This window comes from Dromiciops gliroides, chromosome 4, assembly GCF_019393635.1.
Source record: "Dromiciops gliroides isolate mDroGli1 chromosome 4, mDroGli1.pri, whole genome shotgun sequence".
NCBI classification, from domain to species: domain Eukaryota; kingdom Metazoa; phylum Chordata; class Mammalia; order Microbiotheria; family Microbiotheriidae; genus Dromiciops; species Dromiciops gliroides.
Genome location: NC_057864.1, coordinates 486632304 through 486650588, shown reverse-complemented (window position 1 = coordinate 486650588; position 18285 = coordinate 486632304). Strand labels below are relative to the sequence as shown.

The 18285-nt window shown below is 47.6% G+C and overlaps 1 protein-coding gene and 1 non-coding gene across 5 annotated transcripts in view; both read right to left on the bottom strand.

Moving 5' to 3' along the window:
• Window positions 1–5959: 5959 nt before the first annotated feature.
• The window catches only part of ATG16L1 (autophagy related 16 like 1), a 32720-nt gene continuing 20394 nt past the window's right edge, over window positions 5960–18285 (bottom strand). For all 4 annotated transcript variants that reach the window (XM_044002054.1, XM_044002055.1, XM_044002056.1 and 1 more), the window contains 8 exons: window positions 13853–13923; window positions 13079–13150; window positions 11660–11780; window positions 11105–11210; window positions 10371–10520; window positions 10232–10279; window positions 9480–9581; window positions 5960–7474 (listed from right to left, as the gene is read on the bottom strand). In XM_044002054.1, coding sequence (XP_043857989.1) covers window positions 7381–7474; window positions 9480–9581; window positions 10232–10279; window positions 10371–10520; window positions 11105–11210; window positions 11660–11780; window positions 13079–13150; window positions 13853–13923 — 764 coding nt within the window. In that variant the 3' untranslated portion in view covers window positions 5960–7380. The remainder of the gene's footprint in view (window positions 7475–9479; window positions 9582–10231; window positions 10280–10370; window positions 10521–11104; window positions 11211–11659; window positions 11781–13078; window positions 13151–13852; window positions 13924–18285) is intronic.
• LOC122727132 lies at window positions 12301–12572 on the bottom strand. Its single transcript, XR_006353084.1, has one exon.

Genomic DNA, 18285 nt, shown 5'->3' with positions numbered 1-18285 from the left:
TCAGTTCATGAGTCATTTCAGGTTATTGTTATTTCTTTGTTTTTGTTTTTGTTTTTTTGTTTTTGTTGTTTTTTTGGCGGGGCAATGGGGGTTAAGTGACTTGCCCAGGGTCACACAGCTAGTAAGTGTCAAGTATCTGAGGCTGGATTTGAACTCAGGTCCTCCTGACTCCAGGGCCGGCGCTTTAACCACTGTTCCATCAGTGGTTAAAGCCACTAGCTGCCCCAGGTTATTGTTATTTCTTATGGCATCATAATCTCTTGTATTTATATACCATAATTTTTTCAGATATCCCCTTCATTTCTAGTCCTTTGCCATAACAATAAGAGTTGCTGTAAATCTTTTGGACACATGGATCCTTTTTGGTATCACTGACCTCTTTGGGTACAGACCTAGCAGTGGTCAGTGGGTATGGACAGTGTTGTGCTTTTGGACATGATCCCAAGTTACCTCCTAGAATGGCCGAAACAATTCATAGCTCTAACAGCTGGGTCAGCTAGGTGGCGCAGTGGAGTCAGGAGTACCTGAGTTCAAATGTGGCCTCAGACACTTAACTCTTACTAGCTGTGTGACCCTGCGCAAGTCACTTAATCCCAATTGCCTCACTAAAAAACCAAACAAACAAACAAACAAAAAACCCAAACATAGCTCTAACAGCTGAGTCTTCCTATCTTCTCACAGCCTTTCCAAGAATTTTTCTTTTCTATTACCATGATTTTTGCCAATCTCATGAATGAGATGTGGAACCTCAACTTGTTATAATTTGTATTTCTTTTAATTATCAGCAGTTTAGAGCATACCTTAATAAAGCTGTTGGTAACTTCTATTTTTTTTTTTTAGAACGTGGGGAGGAAACAAGCAGAAGTAGTCATGCTTTGCTCACTGTTCACCACAAATACGATTCCATGGCTTACCTCCTCTGTGCCTGGAATGCATTTTGTTTTAGATCACTGTCTTCCTTCCAAGGTTGGCTGATATATCATCTCCTACAAGAAACCCTTCCTGCTCCTCCTTCCTCTTCCCATTTCTAGACGATGCCTCTGACAAATTCCCTTGCCTAGCTTTTACATTTACTTTTCTTGGTGTATGTATGCTCCTTCTCTCCTGTTCCCCTTAAAATGGGTCCTGCCTTCTCGAGGGTGGGGACTGTTACATTTTTCATTTTGTGTCTTCAGCACCACCACGGCCTTGCACACAGCAGGCACTTAATGTTTGTTCAAGTTCAGAATGAATAAACTGATGATAGGGCATTTCAAAGGTGATCGATCGCATCATTAAACCTCAAACGTGAGATGCCAGGGTTTGACACATTGAGCCCGTGGGAGCACAAAGCAAAGCCCTGCCCGTCACATTCGAACAAAGGAGAAGTTGTGAAGACACGCTAGATGCTGCTGAGATGGCGGCAACTGCTCTTCATCTCTGACAGGGGAACAGCAATCCTGGGTGGAGATGATTATCAGAAGCACTCGGGACCCTTCTCCTAAAGTTAAATTTCCTAGGGTACAGGTGCTAGAAAAAAAAATTTAAAAAACCTATTCCTTGGGGAAGTTAGGTGGCGCAGTGGATAAAGCAACGGCCCTGGATTCAGGAAGACCTGAGTTCAAATCCAGCCTCAGACACTTGACTCTTACCAGCTGTGTGACCCTGGCAAGTCACTTAACCCCAACTGCCTCACCAAACAAACAAAAACCTATTCCTTTTCTCAGATTTCTTCAGGGAAGCAAAACCTCTAGCTTGGGAGCCTTAGACTTTTGCTGAAGTATGACACATAACAGGTATGTGAATCTGGGCAAATCTCTTCCTTTCTTGAGTGCCCTGGACAATTGTCTAAGATAAAAGTCCATGGGGGCAATTTCCATGTCAAGGAGCTCCTCACAAAGATGAAGTCATAAGTCTGAACCACACCATTCCCCCACACTGCCAAAAAACTGTACTATGGTTTTTGCCCACACTTGGGTGAAAGTTCTTGCTCCTGTGAAGAGGGAGCGATTCAGTTCGATTCCTTCAGCCCTGGTCTACTGAAGGGCTCAGATGTTCTAATCATGACAGTGAAGATTTCCTGACAACCTCTCCAGTTAGAAGGGACCATAGAAATCATCGGGTCCGACCCACACCTGACCAAGAATCCCCCACACAGCATTCTCAACCATTCGCCTCTAGTGAAGGAGCCCATGCGCCTGCACTGCAGTCCAGTCTACTTTGGGGCAGATCAGTTAGGAAGTTTTTTTCTTCATTATCAAGCCCCAACGGGCCTCTTCGCAGCTTCCCTCCTGCTCCTCACTCACCTTTATGCCCCAAGTCTGCCCTCGGGGGCCAAGCAGAACCAGCTTCAAGCTTCTTCTAAGTAGCAAGTACCCAGAGAGCCATTAAACTGGTGTAGGGAGAAGGGACGAGTCGGTAAAACCTTCTCTAGCTCGGGGCAGCTAGGTGGTGCAGTGGATAGAGCACTGGCCCTGGAGTCAGGAGGACCTGAGTTCAAATCCAGCCTCAGACACTTGGCACTTACTAGCTGTGTGACCCTGGGCAAGTCACTTAACCCCAATTGCCTTACCAAAAAAAAAAAAAAATTGGGGGCAGCTAGGTGGTGCAGTGGATAAAGCATCGGCCCTTGATTCAGGAGGACCTGAGTTCAAATCCAGCCTCAGACACTTGGCAGTTACTAGCTGTGTGACCTTGGGCAAGTCACTAAACCCCCATTGCCCCGCAAAAAAAAAAAAAAGAAAAAAGAAAAAAACCTTCTCCAGCCGCCACACCTTCTGTCCCAAACAACCCTCCCTCCCATGACCTGGTCCTCAACTTCTTAGCCCCTCTAGTTGCCCTTTCCTGGACTCTCCAGGTCTCGTTAATGTTCTTCCGAAAACACGGTGTCCACAGATGAACTGAATGCTTGAGGCAAGGGAGGCTTGGTGATCTAAGATTTCTAGTGTATTTCCCCTTTTTCTTGGGACCCCCTTAAGGGCACTGCACTTTTGTAATGGAGTCACGGATTGTCTGAGAACCAGCCTCGATGGGAGCTGGAGGGCCCTAGCAACTTGGGATCATCTGTTAAGTTACAGAGGTGCGACCCTCCCTCATTGCCTGAGACCAATGAGATGCCAAATTCTAAAACGGAGTCTCTGAGTACAAAGGGCTAGAAGCTCTTAACCCACTGACTCTCCCAATTTACCCATCTCTAGGATAAAAGATTCCTGTTCCACATTCATAAGGTAAGCTCCTAGGGGGTGAGGCTGTCACACAGTGCCTGGGATTAAAGCTTGTCACCTGATTTAAAGCCCCTTCCCAACCTGGCTTTAGCCTCCCTCCCCAGGCCTAATTACACAGGACGGGATTCCTCTTCTGCTCTACCTTCCAGCCATACATTAGGCCTTGTCCACTGGCTCTTCTTACTACATGTCGCATCTCGTGCCTATGGACCTTGGCCCTGGCTTTCAATGCTTCTACCTCTTGGAACTCCCAAGGTTGTTCAAAGCTGCTGCTAGTGCCAACCCCCAATTACTTTGTGCTGACTATATACATTTTGCATTGACACACACACACACAAATATATATATATGTAAATACACACACATACACATTTTCCTGGTATAAATTAAGCTCTTTGGTTTTTTTTGTTTTTTTGTTTTTTTTTGCGGGGCAATGGAGGTTAAGTGACTTGCCCAGAGTCACACGGCTAGTAAGTGTTAAGTGTCTGAGGCCGTATTTGAACTCAGGTCCTCCTGAATCAAGGGCCGGTGCTTTATCCACTGCGCCACCTAGCCGCCCCCAGCTCTTTGAAGGCAGGGATAAGGGCTCATCACAAAATCAGCTACACTCACTAATACAATATTTATATAAAATTTATATAAACCATGTTTAAAGCAAGCTATGCTAAAGAACCCCGACTGACTGAGAATTTTAATTAGTTTTAATTAGTTGAAGGCTGAACACAATGCAATTGGACTCCTTCCTTCCTACCCAACATCCCCCGTCTAGTCTATCAGTCGGCACTCATTCACAACAAGGCTGCCAACAGACCAGAGAAGCGCGCTACAAGTATCACAGAACATCCTCCCAACAGGACTTGGGTCCTGTTGTGGAAGCTTGCTCTCTTAGCAGTTTCAGCAGAGTTGGTGCTTCTGTAATCTTTCCCCATTGGGTGGATTACATGGAACAACCTTCTTTCTTTAGCTCCTAAAGCCTTGGAGAGCCGCATCAGATTGCTCTCCAAGGTCAGAGGAGACATGATAATCTCGAATCACAGGGACTCCTATTTTTGGCCTAGGTTTAAAAGAGGTGGGCTTACCTATGTCCCCGGTTATCCTCCCTCCTGGGCAGTCTTATTGATTTAAGGGGAAATGGGCTTATTTCTACTTCTTGTTTATTTTTTTCAGTTACATGTAAAGGCAGCTTTCAACATTCTTTTTTTTTTTTCCCTCAGGGTAATGAGGGTTAAGTGACTTGCCCAGGATCACACAGCTAGTGTCAAGTGTCTGAGGCCGGATTTGAACTCAGGTCCTCCTGAATCCAGGGTCAGTGCTTTATCCACTACCCTACCTAGTTGCCCCCTCAACATTCATTTTTATAAGATTTTGAGTTCTCAGCCTTTTCTCCCCCTCCACAAGACAGCAACCAGTGTGATATAGGTTACATATGTATAATCCACAAGTACTTTTGTTTTCAGTCTGTGTTCAATCAATTATCAGTTCTTTCTCTGGAGGTGGATAGTAAGCTTCCTCATTAGTCCTTTGGGATAGTCTTGGATCATCGTATTGCTGAGAGTAGTTGTCATTCACAATTGCTCATAGAACAATACTGCTGTCACTGTGCACAATGTCCTCCCGGTTCTGCTCACTTCACTATACATCAGCTCATGAATCTTTCCAGGTTTTTCTGAAATCATCCTGCTTGTCATTTCTTTTTCTTTTCTTTTTTTTTTTTTAGTGAGGCAATTGGGGTTAAGTGACTTGCCCAGGGTCACACAGCTAGTAAGTTTTTATGTGTCTGAGGCCGGATTTGAACTCAGGTCCTCCTGACTCCAGGGCCAGTGCTCTATCCACTGCGCCACCTAGCTGCCCCCTGCTTGTCATTTCTTATAGCACAATAATATTCCATTACAATCATATACCACAGCTTGCTCAATCAATCCCCAATTGATGGACATTGCTTTGATTCCCAGTTCTTAGCCACCACAAAGAGTTGCTATATTTTTTGTACAATTTTCCCCCCTTTTCTCTTTTTCACAATTACTATTGTTGTTTCCCTCCATCCTATTCCCTTCCCCATGGTATTTACTCTATTATCTTCTTTCACCCTATCCCTCCTCAAAAGGGATTTGCTTCTGACTGCCCCCTTCCCCAGTCTGTCCTCCCTTCTTTTGCCCCTCCCTCTTGTTTTCCTGCAGGGTTAGATGGATTACTCCACCCAATTGAGTGTGTATGTCATTCCCTCCTTGAGCCAATTCTGATGAGTGTTAGGCTCATTTACTGGGAAATGGGCTTATTTCCCGACACTGAGGTTATCAACGAATGATGCTTCTATGGTCAGATGGTGCTTTACTGGGGAATTTTTTTGTTGTAGCATCTGCCTATAAGCGGGAAAGAGAACTGGACATCTGTCCCAAAACTAATCAGCACCTTTCTTTAAGAGTGGTAAATCCTCCACATGAAAGGGGCAGTGTATACAAGAAAGATCAAACACCTTAATTTTGCGTGGATTTTGTGACGTTCTTTCTCTTTCTTTTTTTTTTGCGGGGCAGTGGGGGTTAAGTGACTTGCCCAGGGTCACACAGCTAAGTGTCAAGTGTCTGAGGCCGGATTTGAACTCAGGTACTCCTGAATCCAGGGCTGGTGCTTTATCCACTGCTGCACCTAGCTGCCCCCAGTATCTTCTTATAATCAGAAGCACAAGACTAGAATGGCAAAAAATAACCTCCTTCCCTTTAATGATGAAAGGGAAAAGCACAACACAGAAGCATGAAGTCTTTAAAGCAGAATTTCTTTATTTACAGCCAAGTTCACCTGGGCAGTATAATAAAATAAATAAAAGAGGTGTCCAGGTCTGTCTATTTCATCTGACTCCTTTCCAGAGAGGTCGCCCGAATCAAGAATTGGGATCAGAGTAGTGTGAGGGGGGCCGAGAACAAGAATGTTGAGAGTATCCCTTGGCTGAGGACTGGAGATTTAGAGCCAGAAGGACCTCAGAGGTCGCAGAGTCCAACGCCCCCACCTTGCAGAAGAGGCAACCGAAACCCAAGGCCTTTAGCCTGGTTCTAAGATGCTTCCCAAACTGCAGACGGAAGTGGTTTAGGAAGGAAGCAAAATAAAGTGCAAATTAGACAGTGACGATGGCAGGCGGCTTAGAAGCCCGTCTGACATAATTGAAATTTTTATACACAGGGATAAAGGGGTAAAGTTTGGATAAACGTTGAGTCAACAGTATCCACCGAATCTGCTCTGCCTCATCACAGGCTCTGAGGAGAGGATGGAGAAGTGTCTTGGCTTCCTCAGGTGTCTTCTGTCAAGCACCAAAGAGGTATCACACGTGTGCTTGGTGAAGGGGACAGGTCACTGGAAAGGGCCAAGTCCCAGAGTAATCATACATTCAAGGCTCCAGCCTCTTGCAAGCTACTGAGAACTTAAGAGGAGCACATGTGGGACAGAGAGCGGATGGGGGAATGACGAGCACGCCCCCTCCCTCCTTCAGAGCTTCGTGCTATGTCCAATCTGAAGCTTCTCCCACGAGCAGCAGCTTAAGCAGAATGGTGAATTTTGGGAAGGGAGGCTAGAGATCAGAATGAGAGACATGTAAACAAAGGACACAGACCGCCAGACTCACTCACAGCGGCTCCACCGCGACAAAGACCCACCAGGACCCACCCATTCCATACTGCACGTGTCTCTTAACCCAATGCCTGAGTCAATTTGCTGACTTGTTGGACCCAAAAGATACTGGGACTTGGGTTAGACCAGAACCGAGAAGAATTCCTAACTTTCTAAGGGTGGGGGGAAGTGCTAAAGGAGAATGAACACGGATATTTGGGATACTTGGCACTGCTGTCCATGGGGGTCCCAAGCTGGTGCTGTGTGCTCCATCCCCTGAGGTATGGGAAGTCAAAGCCAGTGGTGTTCTTCAGTCAGACCAAAGGCAGGAAATGGATCCCTGTGAAAAGCCTGCAGTGTCGATTATGTTCTCAGCATTAATCTTCGAGGCCTCTGATATGCTGTCCAAGGAATAACAGCTGCTGCATCACCAGAACTCTTCTCGGGTAAGTCAAAGCGGTGCCTTTGGCAATAACCCCTATGGAAGGCCAGCTCTAGGACGAGCCTTCCTCCATCCTTCTGTTCTGGGTCAGCAGCCCTTCACTGACAGCACCTGAGAGTTTGTTTGTCATATGCCACCCAGTCAATATTCAGACCACAAAATAGCTTTGTTTCCTTTGTCCACGCTGACCACGTGAGTGCCAGAAGGTGACCATGCCACTGCATTAATGGAAGAACTGAAAAACAAAACCAAAAAAAAACCCCACCAGGAGACAATATTGAAGGACATGAGGCTTTTGCAGAAACAAAATCAATTAGCTAGAATAAGAGCAGCAGTTAATTGGGGGAACCCCCCCCAAACTTTACAGTATTTCTGAAAAAGGTCTGCTGTACCCATTGTACAGGGAGTGGGTATAAATGGGTAAGAACAGGAGCCATTCCTCAACAGGCAGGTAAGTTAAAACAATCCTAAGGTTCTAGTCTCACCCCAAGGGTTAGCAGAGGGCACAGGAGCTATTAATTCAACCCCTGGAATTATACTAGGTCAGAGGCAAAAGGAAGGCCCCAACTGAAGTTGACTGCCCGTCAAGTGGGAGAAGAAAGGGCCAACAAGTCACGGTGCATGGTTGTGCAGCAAGAAATAAGCCTGAAGAATACAGAGACTTGTCCGATGTGATGCAGAACCTGGAGAACAATGTCCATGGTGACCACAAGAATGGAAGACTTCAGAGCTGTGTTTGGTGGCTAGACTCTCATGGCCTCATAGGAAGAGAGACAAGCCCCCAGCTCACGTTTTCTGGTATGGCCGACACATTTATTTTGCTTGACTATACTTTTTTGTCATAAAGGAGGGAAATCACTGGGAAGTGACTTGGGACTTTTTAGAAGTACGCTTGGAAATGGGATCACTGCCTGAACAATAAAAGACAAAGCTCTTGTTCCATACTTTTAATGAAGAAAAAACCCCAAAGGGGGCCTTTATTATCATCTGTCTTTTTCAAATCTTTGCTCTCTCTCTAAAGCTATGTCTTCACTAAAGGATGCCTGACAACAAAGAATGAGGAAGAAACCTGTTGAACGGTCAGTCCGTTGAATAAAAATACCCAGCTAGAGCCTTTGCCTCAGAAGACTATAACGAGATTACATTACACAGCTAAAAAGCATGTCAAAGTCACCTGGAAAGAGAATGCAATGGCCTGAGAAATCCTGGGAGTGTCTTGAAAGCATTCCATTTTCAGAAGGAGTAAAAGATATGTCAAGAAAATGAGCCTCTGCATTCCAAGTGGAACCTGCATACTGCTGTGAACTGTGGGAAAGGGCTAGGTTGGCTCAGCCTGAGATAGATCCACCAAACTGGCCTAAGTCTGTTGTGTTACTAGCAACATTTTGGACTTCAGGGTTCTGGGAGCAAGCAAGCTGCCTCGTTCCTGAGCTGCTACCACTGACTGTTGGGTGGGGGGTTAAGAAGCAGACCATGGATTTTTATTGTATTTAGAAACTTAAAAGCCGTCCTCAGCTGACAGACTGTGCTCCCTGGAATGTGGTGGCTCTAAGTATGCCCATAGATTGAGTGACCGATCACCTATAGGATGAATCTCAAGTGTTAGAAACCTGAAAGAAAAGATCTTGGGGGGTGGGGGGGGCAGAAGAGGGAGAGAAAGAATCTCGACTGGTAGCAGTTTGGTTGAGTAACAAGGTATCAACTGTACTTTTTTTTCTTGATTCAGCCTCCCCTAACTGGGATAACTCATAACAAAATGCTGGTCTTGCAGTCAGGAACATCTGGGTTCAAATCCCCTTTCTGCTACTCTTTAGCTGTGTGAGCAAAGACAGGTCATTTCCCTTTCCTGAGCTCTAGCTTGTTCCTCTAAAGTCTCTTCCAAGCTTGATTCAAGGCTGAACCGCTAAATCCAACAGGCTGGTGGCCCAGAGTCGCAGATAAGAAGCATCTAAGCCAGAATTTGAACTCGGGTCCTCACACCCAAGAGCTTGTGCTCACTCTACTATCTCCTATTGCCTCACGGTTTTTGAACAGAGATTCAATTCTGAATTTGAGCATGCTGAGCAATCCCGCCCAGCTCTGGCTTCTTGGCCTGCCCTGTCTAGGACCTGGGGAGGTAGAGGGCGGTTGACTGGAAGCCCCTGGACTGGCTCAGGGGGACATGTCCTCAACCCCTTCTGGGGACTTTTCAGCAAGGGCAGAGAAGCTTCCAGGTCTCCTGGTCCAGGGTATCGTCTTACCTGTGCTGCTTCGAAAGGACCTTGTCCACTTTGCCCGTGAGCACGCTCCAGATGTAAAGAGACCCCTCTGCTGAGCCAGCCGCTATGTAGCTGCCGTCAGGGCTGGAGCAAGAAGCAAGGAGAAGGCGCAAGCGTTGGGATGCAAACAAGGTCCCCCTTCCCCTGGTTCTTCCCAAACACAGTGTCTTGTGCTCTCTGGTATCTAACGGCCGGCCCAAGTGGAGCACACGCATATGAGCCCACAGTGTTGTCAATGCTGCAGGAGATGGGGAGCAAACCTGGTAATGCCTGGGCCTAGTGTCCCACATCAATTCGGCCAACTCTGAGGCGCCAGGCTCTGTGCTCAGCAGCGTGGACAGACACAAGCACCCAAACAACCAAACCCATTGAAGCATCACAGCATGTGCCTTCTACTTCTGTGGGCTTCAGGGGAACCGAGGGGGCAGTAAAGAGGCAAAGGAAACATGGAGCGTTGGGACGGTGAAGGAATTCTGGGCAAAACCTGACTGTATGTGGTTAAGCAGCTTTAGAATCAGTTCTGTTTGCTATCCTGCTCGACCCTTAAGAATCTCTCAACAACACACGTAGGCTGCAGTGTGGCCTCCCATGGGCACAAATGCAGTACTATGGAGGAGATGGCCATTGCCAGTGACATGCTCACAAATCTAGCTGTATTCTTACTATTAAAGAGAAGACAAAGACCCCCCAACTCTGTCCTCGTGCTAGTGAGGTGTGAGGACATCATCACTTACCTGAATACAACTCGGGTCCAATCAGACCCACACTTGAATCCCGGAGCACTGAAATCAAACACAGCAATTAAGGTATGAAGTAGGATCCCAGCCCTCCTAACCCTAAAGCCCCACCCCTGACCATTTGTCCTTGGGTCACCTGAAGGTCTGTTTGACGGCATTAACTCGTAGGTCAATAATTTTGAGGAGATCGTCTCGGGAGCAGGTTAAGAGGTCTGTTCTCTCTGGGTTCAAATCGAGGGCTGTGATCTTCCCCAAGAGTTCCAACTCCCGGATGATGCTTTCGGATCTAAGGAGGCAAAGGGGATGATAAATGACCAAGCAAGTCAGGGATCATGGATCCATATTCCAGATAACTGGCAAACGGGAAGCACCATGTTTGCTTAGGAAGGTACAAGTACGAGGTCTGGCTGCTGGAGGGGCCAGTCCGATGGACCCTCCTCCTCTGCTCCTGTTTTCCCACCTGGCTTCCTTTTCCCCCCGTGACAGCCCTGTTGTAGTCCTGTTGGTGCCTCTTGGAGGGAGGGCCCACAAGGCTCATCCTGGCTCCTGGGACTTTCAAAGTGATGAACTTTCTAGCTCGAGCTCCTCCGCCTCAAGTTCAAATTCCATAAGCCCGAAAAGCCAACCACCAAATACAGACATTTACTACCAGAGGACCCTCTCTGATGCTCTCTGAGCTAAAATCTGCCTCCCTGAGGGCAGTGGACCCTATCAAAGGGCCACCACGATCTTGGAATAGACAGAGGTAAAGGAAGCACTGGGGGAAGGGCGCATGGGAGAATCTCATGGTTGTCCGGGTCATACAATAACACATGGCACTCATTCTCCACAAATCCTCTCCCCTTGGCTCTTAGGCCAGAGTGACTTTACCGTATGTCCCAGAAACGGATCTTCTTGTCAAAATGTCCACTCATCACACACTGTTCTGTGCAGACGATATCATTGCAACTGGATCCAGCAAACACTGTTTTTATACCTGCAAAGGAGAATGGATCTGACTCACCAGACAAACGCATCCCCCTTCACTGGTGCCTCCGAATGAAGGTCACGGTGAGCGCTGCTGGGGCTGTGAACCTGAGCCATCGTGACTGAGTCGTCCCTACTTGCGGTGGAACTAAGTGGGTTCTGAAAGCCTTTGCCCACAGCCCAGGCCTGCTGCTGACTGGAGCTTGCTGAGCCTCAGTTTCCTTATCTGTGAAATGGGCACACCACAACTTACGACACACCTGGAGCAATTGTGGAGTCTCAAGCCCCATAGACATTTGTCATCTTATTACACCTACACGTTCACGTTAGAAGATAAAGGTAAACCTGAACACAGAGTCTCAAGGGCCGTACTGCTTGAGAGGCAGATGCTTTCAGCCATATTTCTACTTGTGGGGAAAGACAGTTGGGTCAATACTGGGTGATGATGAGCTTCCTTACAGACTTTGCTGCGCAGGTCCCAGAGCTTGAGGGTCCGGTCATGACTTCCCGAAACAATCCGTGCGTTGTCCAGCAGGAACTTGGCAGACAGGACTTTCCCACTGTGCCCCGTGAGTGTGTGCTGAGGGAGAGAGGACAGGGTAAAACAAGGGTTGACCCCAGATGCCGCCAACGAGAATCACTTGGGACGTGATGATTCTGGGGAACAGGGCGAGGATGGAGTCATAGTTAGCAGCAGCTCTTCTGGCTGCTGGAGGAGGCCCTGGGGTCCACCCTCTCCCCTAGGGGAAAAAACCAAAACCAAACCACAATCACAGCAGTCAAAGGATGTTCAAAGAATCAAGTATAATAAGGTTTCAAAGAAATGGCTGGATTATTTTGCCAAAGTCATAGAAAGTCAAGGCCCCATTGAGCATCAACATGGAGAAGCAAGGCATGACTCTCCTAAACAAAGAGAGTATGCGGTGCTGGGGTGCAAACCACACCCCTAGGCTGCTGCTTCCCATTACTCTGTGGGACGAGGCTATAAAAGGAAGCATCTGACGTGAGGACAGAGCATGGGCGTCTCTCTGAAAACAGTCAAACGTGCTAAAGAAATGAATTCCTGGGCGGGACGATTCCAATTCTCTCCTACCCAGAGAGGCCTCAGTTTGCAAGTTTCAGATCAGACCCACAGGAGATGAGCTCCCAGCAGCCCTCATTCCTTGCCGACCCCACTGTTGGACACCAACCACAGCAGAGCATTCACTGAAATTCCAGCAAATGCACACACGCACGCGGGCGTCCCATGCTGTCAGCAGCCTTCTGCTTAGCCATGGCACAACTGGAGCCTGACGGCCAAGAGGCAGCTGGGAATTGGCAGGGCGAGCAGTCATCTCGAGGTAATCAGACCTTTTACTATTCATCACTGACCCCTCTTTTACAAAGAACAAGGCTCAGATAACTCAAAACAGAATCCCCCTTTCCATGACACAGGCCCAAGGGGGCTCCTGGAGGGCGGGGCTGACGCAGTGCCTGGCATACAGCAAGAATGTCATAAATGCTCAATGACTGAATGTCTAACATCAACGTCAGATAGACACGTTCTGGCTGTATAGTAGAAGGACAGGAGTGATTTCTGGGCCACATGTTACCAATGGACACCATCGGCCTGATTTCCAGATGACCCTTGTGAATTTTCTGTGTGCCTTATGTGAGAACTTGGAGGTATCAGAGTCAAATATCACTGAGGCTGGCCCCTGGGCAAAGTGAGAAAGTGTGAATGTGAATCTGGTTACTAATAACTAAGAACCACCAATTCTATAAAACAAAAGAAAGTGCAACCTGGTCATGGGGAGTTTTCTGGAAAGAACAACACACTTGGAGTCAGTTGGCTCGCCCCCAGGGCCCACAAGTGCAGCCTCGCTTCTGGGGCCTTACCCGTAATCGGTTATCATCTACAGTCCAGATCCTGCTGGCGAAATCATTTGAAGCTGCCAAGAGATAAGATCCCTGTGGGAACAAAGACATCGGGGATCAAGCCCAAGGCCAGAGTTAAATGGGGACTGACTCTCTGTAGCTCCTCGGTCTGTGCTCCACTCCCCTGGCCTCCCCACTCCCTACTCTGCTGCATCTAATTTCCCCAAAAGCTGCGTGTTTGAGACTCAGCTCGTGCACTTAGGGAGCATTTCTTTCCTGCTGCTGCCAACGAAACATCTGGAGACGCCAAAAAAGACCCAAACGATCCCGAGAAAAGGCCACAGATGAGAAGAAATGATGTAAGACCAAATATTGTGAGTGCGCTCAGTTTGGGGGATGCTATGAATGGAACAGGGAGAGGAGGAAGGAGAGGGGAAGGTTTTGAGGCTCAAGGAGGTTCCCCCGGCCGCTGCCTGCCTCTTCACTTTCCTGCTCGCTGGCTGGCTGCAGGTCATCTCAAGGTTCCAACTACTCTGAAAACTTGTTGCCTCAATGATCGTCTCTAGACTAACGAGTCCAAAAACCGCCTTCTCTCTGGTTTCCATGGCAGGTGTTGCCAGAACCGATCCAGCAATTCTACAAATATTTTATCTATTTGATTCTTTCTCTGAACTAGGATGGAGATGGAGGAAAAACAGCAGAGTTCATCCAAGCAAGCTTAAGCACCCATTGGCACAAATGGGTTTTCACTCTAGGTTTTACCAAATGGTTCATGGGTAGGAAGTCAATACTTACAGCACTGTCAAATTCAATGCTGGTGATTCCCGCATTACTGCCAGAAAGGGAGCCTTTCGCCTCACATTTATCTGAATGAAAAAAGAAGAGAGGGCCACAAGATCATTCCAAGTGGGAGGACCTTGGAGGTTGTCAGAACCCAAACCCTCCTTCTACAGAAGAGGCGGCAGGCCCACAGAGACTAAGTGTAACAAGGGGCAGAGTCAAGATTTGAATCCAGGGCCTCAGACTCCAAGGCCAGCACTATTCCCACTGAACCACAATGTCCCCCAGGACTAACAGAAAGACCTACACGAATCCTTAAGCCAAAGGCATTTTCACTAGGGAATCCTACGCCAGAGCCCCAGGGTAGAGAGGGTTTCCTCCCTATGCCAGTGAAATCACAAGTCTGATGAAAGAAAAAGCTGACTAACCCAAAGCAGGCTCATAGCAACAGGCAAAGGACAAGCACCAGCAATTCCAAGAAGCCGGTGGGGCAACAGAACAGGTGACATGAGAATTTCACAAATCAATCAACAAGGATTTATGAAGTCTCCTATGTACCGGGCCCTGATATACCCCAAAGCCATTCTCTGCTATAAAAAAACACTGTTCGTTGACAATCCTGCAAGTAAATTGACACCAAGAGGTGAGGGACAGAATTAGCCGGCTACATTTCGATCAGCCTCGTGTGGAAGGAGAGAATGACTGTACAGAAACTCACTCTGGGCACTGATTCAGTTCTTTCTGATCTATAGCAAGAGTATGATCATTGTGCTGTCAGGACCCAGTGAACACTAATTAGGACCCACCACGAGTCCTTGTTGAGCTGTGATGACTTCACAGGCAGCTGTGGACCAGAGGGTGGCTCTGGGGTAAGTGGACTTTTTTATGGTGAGGCAATGGGGGTTAAGTGACTTGCCCAGGGTCACACAGCCAGTGTCAAGTGTCTGAGGTTGGATTTGAACTCAGGTCCTCCTGAATCCAGGGCTGGTGCTTTATCCACTGTGCCACCTAGCTGCCCCCGGTACCTGGACTTCTAATGGGCCTCTCTCTTCTACTTCAACTGGTTAGTCCTAGGACACCCCAGGGTGGCATGAGGCCCATGGCCTGAGAACCAAGGGTTACCTCCGTGCCACATGCAAGACAGCACAGTGTGATGCAAATCCAGTTGAATTTAGCTTTTATTAAGCACCTTTTCTGGGCAAAGAACATGGAATTAGAGCCAGCATATCTGGGTGAGAATGACCATAGGCAAGTCACAACCTTTCTGGGCCATTTCCCATCTCACAAGTGAGGTGGGCTAGATAATCCCAAGCCCCTTCCAGCTCTAAACAGTACGACGCTTTTGGGGGACCAAGTTCCTCCTCATCAGTGGCTCCCTAGGAGGTGCAAAAGACCAGGAGAAGAAATCAGGACAATCTTATTTGGCCAAGACATAGCCAATTGATGTTCAGTCATCTTTCGTCATGTTGGACTCTCTGTGACCCCATTTGGGGTTTCCTTGACAGAGATCCTGGACTGGTTGGCCATTTCCTTCTCTAGCTTGTTTTACAGATGCGGAAACTGAGGCAAACAGGGTGAAGTGACTTGCACAGGGTCACACAGCTAGTAGGTATCTAAGGTCAGATTTGAACTCAGGAAGAGGAGTCTTCCTGACTCCAGGCCTGGTCCTCTATCCACTGTACTACTCTGCCCCAGGACACAGAAAGACAGGCAGGTAAGTCCCAGCTGAGGTGTTTCTGGTGTCTTTCTTTTAGGAGCATTGTCTTCATGGATATACAAAATGTACGAATATACGTGTGCCCTGACTCTTCTGCAGAGCAGCACACATGTGGAACACTGTATGTATTTTCAGACTTTTTCAACATACAGATTGGCTTTTATTAACTTTTCTTTTTTTAAAAAAAACTTCTTTGTTCTCTGAGATGGCTGGGGGAGGGAGGAGGAAGAACACTGGGAGAAATTCAGGTCATATAAACCAAATTATCAACAACACCATTTTGGTTTTGAAAAAGGGGAAAGACCCCACTTCTGTATCTTTGCCGCTGCTGCTTCTACCCCACAAAATGTGTTGGCTACAGAAAGGAGAATTCAATGGCCTGTTATTTCCAACCATCTGTCAGTAAAACACGACACGTTCCAACCATCGTATTTCTGTGCCATTCGAGAAACTTTTGCAATGGCCAAAGAAGTTGTAAAACTTATCAAAGCATCACCTGGCAGCTTAAGGCACTGTCGGTGATGAGGATTCAAATTCACCTACTACTTTCTCTGAAGGAAGATTCTGTGACAAAAATGAAAGATGAAGTTAAGCAGAAACCCCCACAAACGATGGGGCTCTATTTCCTTCTAAATCAGTGCTGGTTGTGGGACGAGATCTTACTGAAATCTGCTATTATCTTTCCATTTTTTTAACGGAAAAGGAGTATTTCAAAGCAGCAGCAAAAAAGGTAGGGCTATCTCTCCCGAAAGAAATAACAAATCCCTTGGTTAAATCAAGAAATCTTACTCTTTTGTGTGGTAGCACAGACCCTTTCAGCAGTCGGATGAAGCCCCTTCTCAGAATAGTGTTTATAACTGCATAAAACATAAAGGACTACAACGGAAGCTAAACAGAGGCAAAAGATGTCATTTTTCTCCGCCCAGATTCATAGACTCCCTAAAATCGACCCACAGACTCCTTGGGGGTTAAGAAGCCTTGGACTAGGGGGCAGCTAGGTGGTACAGTAGATAAAACACTGGCCTTGGATTCAGGAGGACCCGAGTTCAAATCAAGCCTCAAACACTTGATACTTACTGGCTGTGTGACCCTGGGCAAGTCACTTAACCCTTATTGCCCTGCCCCCCCCCCCCAAAAAAAAGCCCTGGACTAGATAGAGCTGAGTGCTTAAGAGCTATGGATGCCTGGAAAGGACCAAGACAGTCAGAGTAACTGCTGAACCACTTTCCTTGCTTCTATTACTGTTTTCAACAACTGGCAATGCAGCTCTCTGCTCCCCAGAACCAACACAAGGCATTATTTCCCCCAGTATTTAAAATAGGAAATAAATAGGATTCAGGTAATTACTGTTTAATAAGCTTTATGGAGAGTCAGGAAGCCCTGGGTGCAAAACTTGCCTTGGATACACGTTTACTCTGTGCCACTAGCAAACCATGTAATGTCTCAGGGCCCCGGGATGATTCGAAGACCAGGACTCATCTGCAGCTGGGGAGGGCTCCTCACAAGCAGAGTCACCTCCTCATTGACATGAGAGACTAGGAAATAACCCACCGATGAGAATCCAGCCAACTGATAAGTCAGCAATGAGAACGATATGGCTTTAACAATCAAACCTCTGGGATCCTGCCCCAACTCTGCGTGGGCTCTAGACAGAGGCGGCAGCTCTGATGTGGCCCATGGCCATGGGCCTTGGCAGGTTTCTGATGCCAAGCTCCAGCGACAGCCTGTGTCAGAACCACAGACGGGACTCTCGTGGTCTCTTATGGCACTGGGTCTCTGCCAATTTTCCCCAAGTGGATTAGGGGAATCAGAAGGGACCCCCAACACTGGTCCCTCACCTTTCCCAAGTTTTACAGAGGCCTCAAAGGCTGAACTCAGATCACTCCCACACTGGCTCAGCTGCTCCACGGGGCCTCTCCAGGGGCTTTCATCTGGGCTTGCTGCCACCAGTCTCTTGGGTTACTGTGACTAGCCCACTTCGAAGAGTAATCATGGAGAAGGCACATGCCACTCTGTACAGCCCCCAACTGCCGTCTCCTCCAACCTCCAGCTGGGCCCATTAGATCCAGAGGCAGCACATTTCCCTTTTGGATGGCTATAACCATAGGCGTGGACACCAGCCTCAATCTGTCCCTGTGTCACTTCCATGCTTTACTCCTAATTCTGTTCTCTGGGGCCAAACAGAACAAAGCTAGGCCCTCGACCACATGACGGCCTCCCCCAAACCGGAGGCCAGCTCATGTGGGTCCTTCTGTGCCGCCCCCCCACCCCTTCAGGTTAACGTCCCCAATTCCTCCAATGGCTCTTTGTACACAGCACGTTACCACACTGCCTGCCCCCTGTCCTGGCAACCCACTCTGGGACATGCTCCAGCTTATCCCAGCCTTTCCTAAAATGCAGGGTGTGGTTCTGTGGCCAGAGGGGCCCTGCTAAGGCAAAGCCATATGTGGACATGACTCCTCTCTGAAGGCAACCCAGGCTAAGCTTCATGTGTGCTCTACTCAGAACCTTTTAATTTATTCTGAGGGTCACAGTGTATTTATCTTTAATTTGGAAGTCTTGCTAAGACAGACTCCCAAAATGTTAATGCTAGAAGAAAGCTTGGCAATTCTTGAATTCTGTTCGCATAACAGGATATTCTCAGAATTGGCCAGAATTGCTCACCATTCTTACGTCACCAATATTGGGCACAGCCTATGTCAGGAAGAGTCACGGACTCCCACCCAGTTTA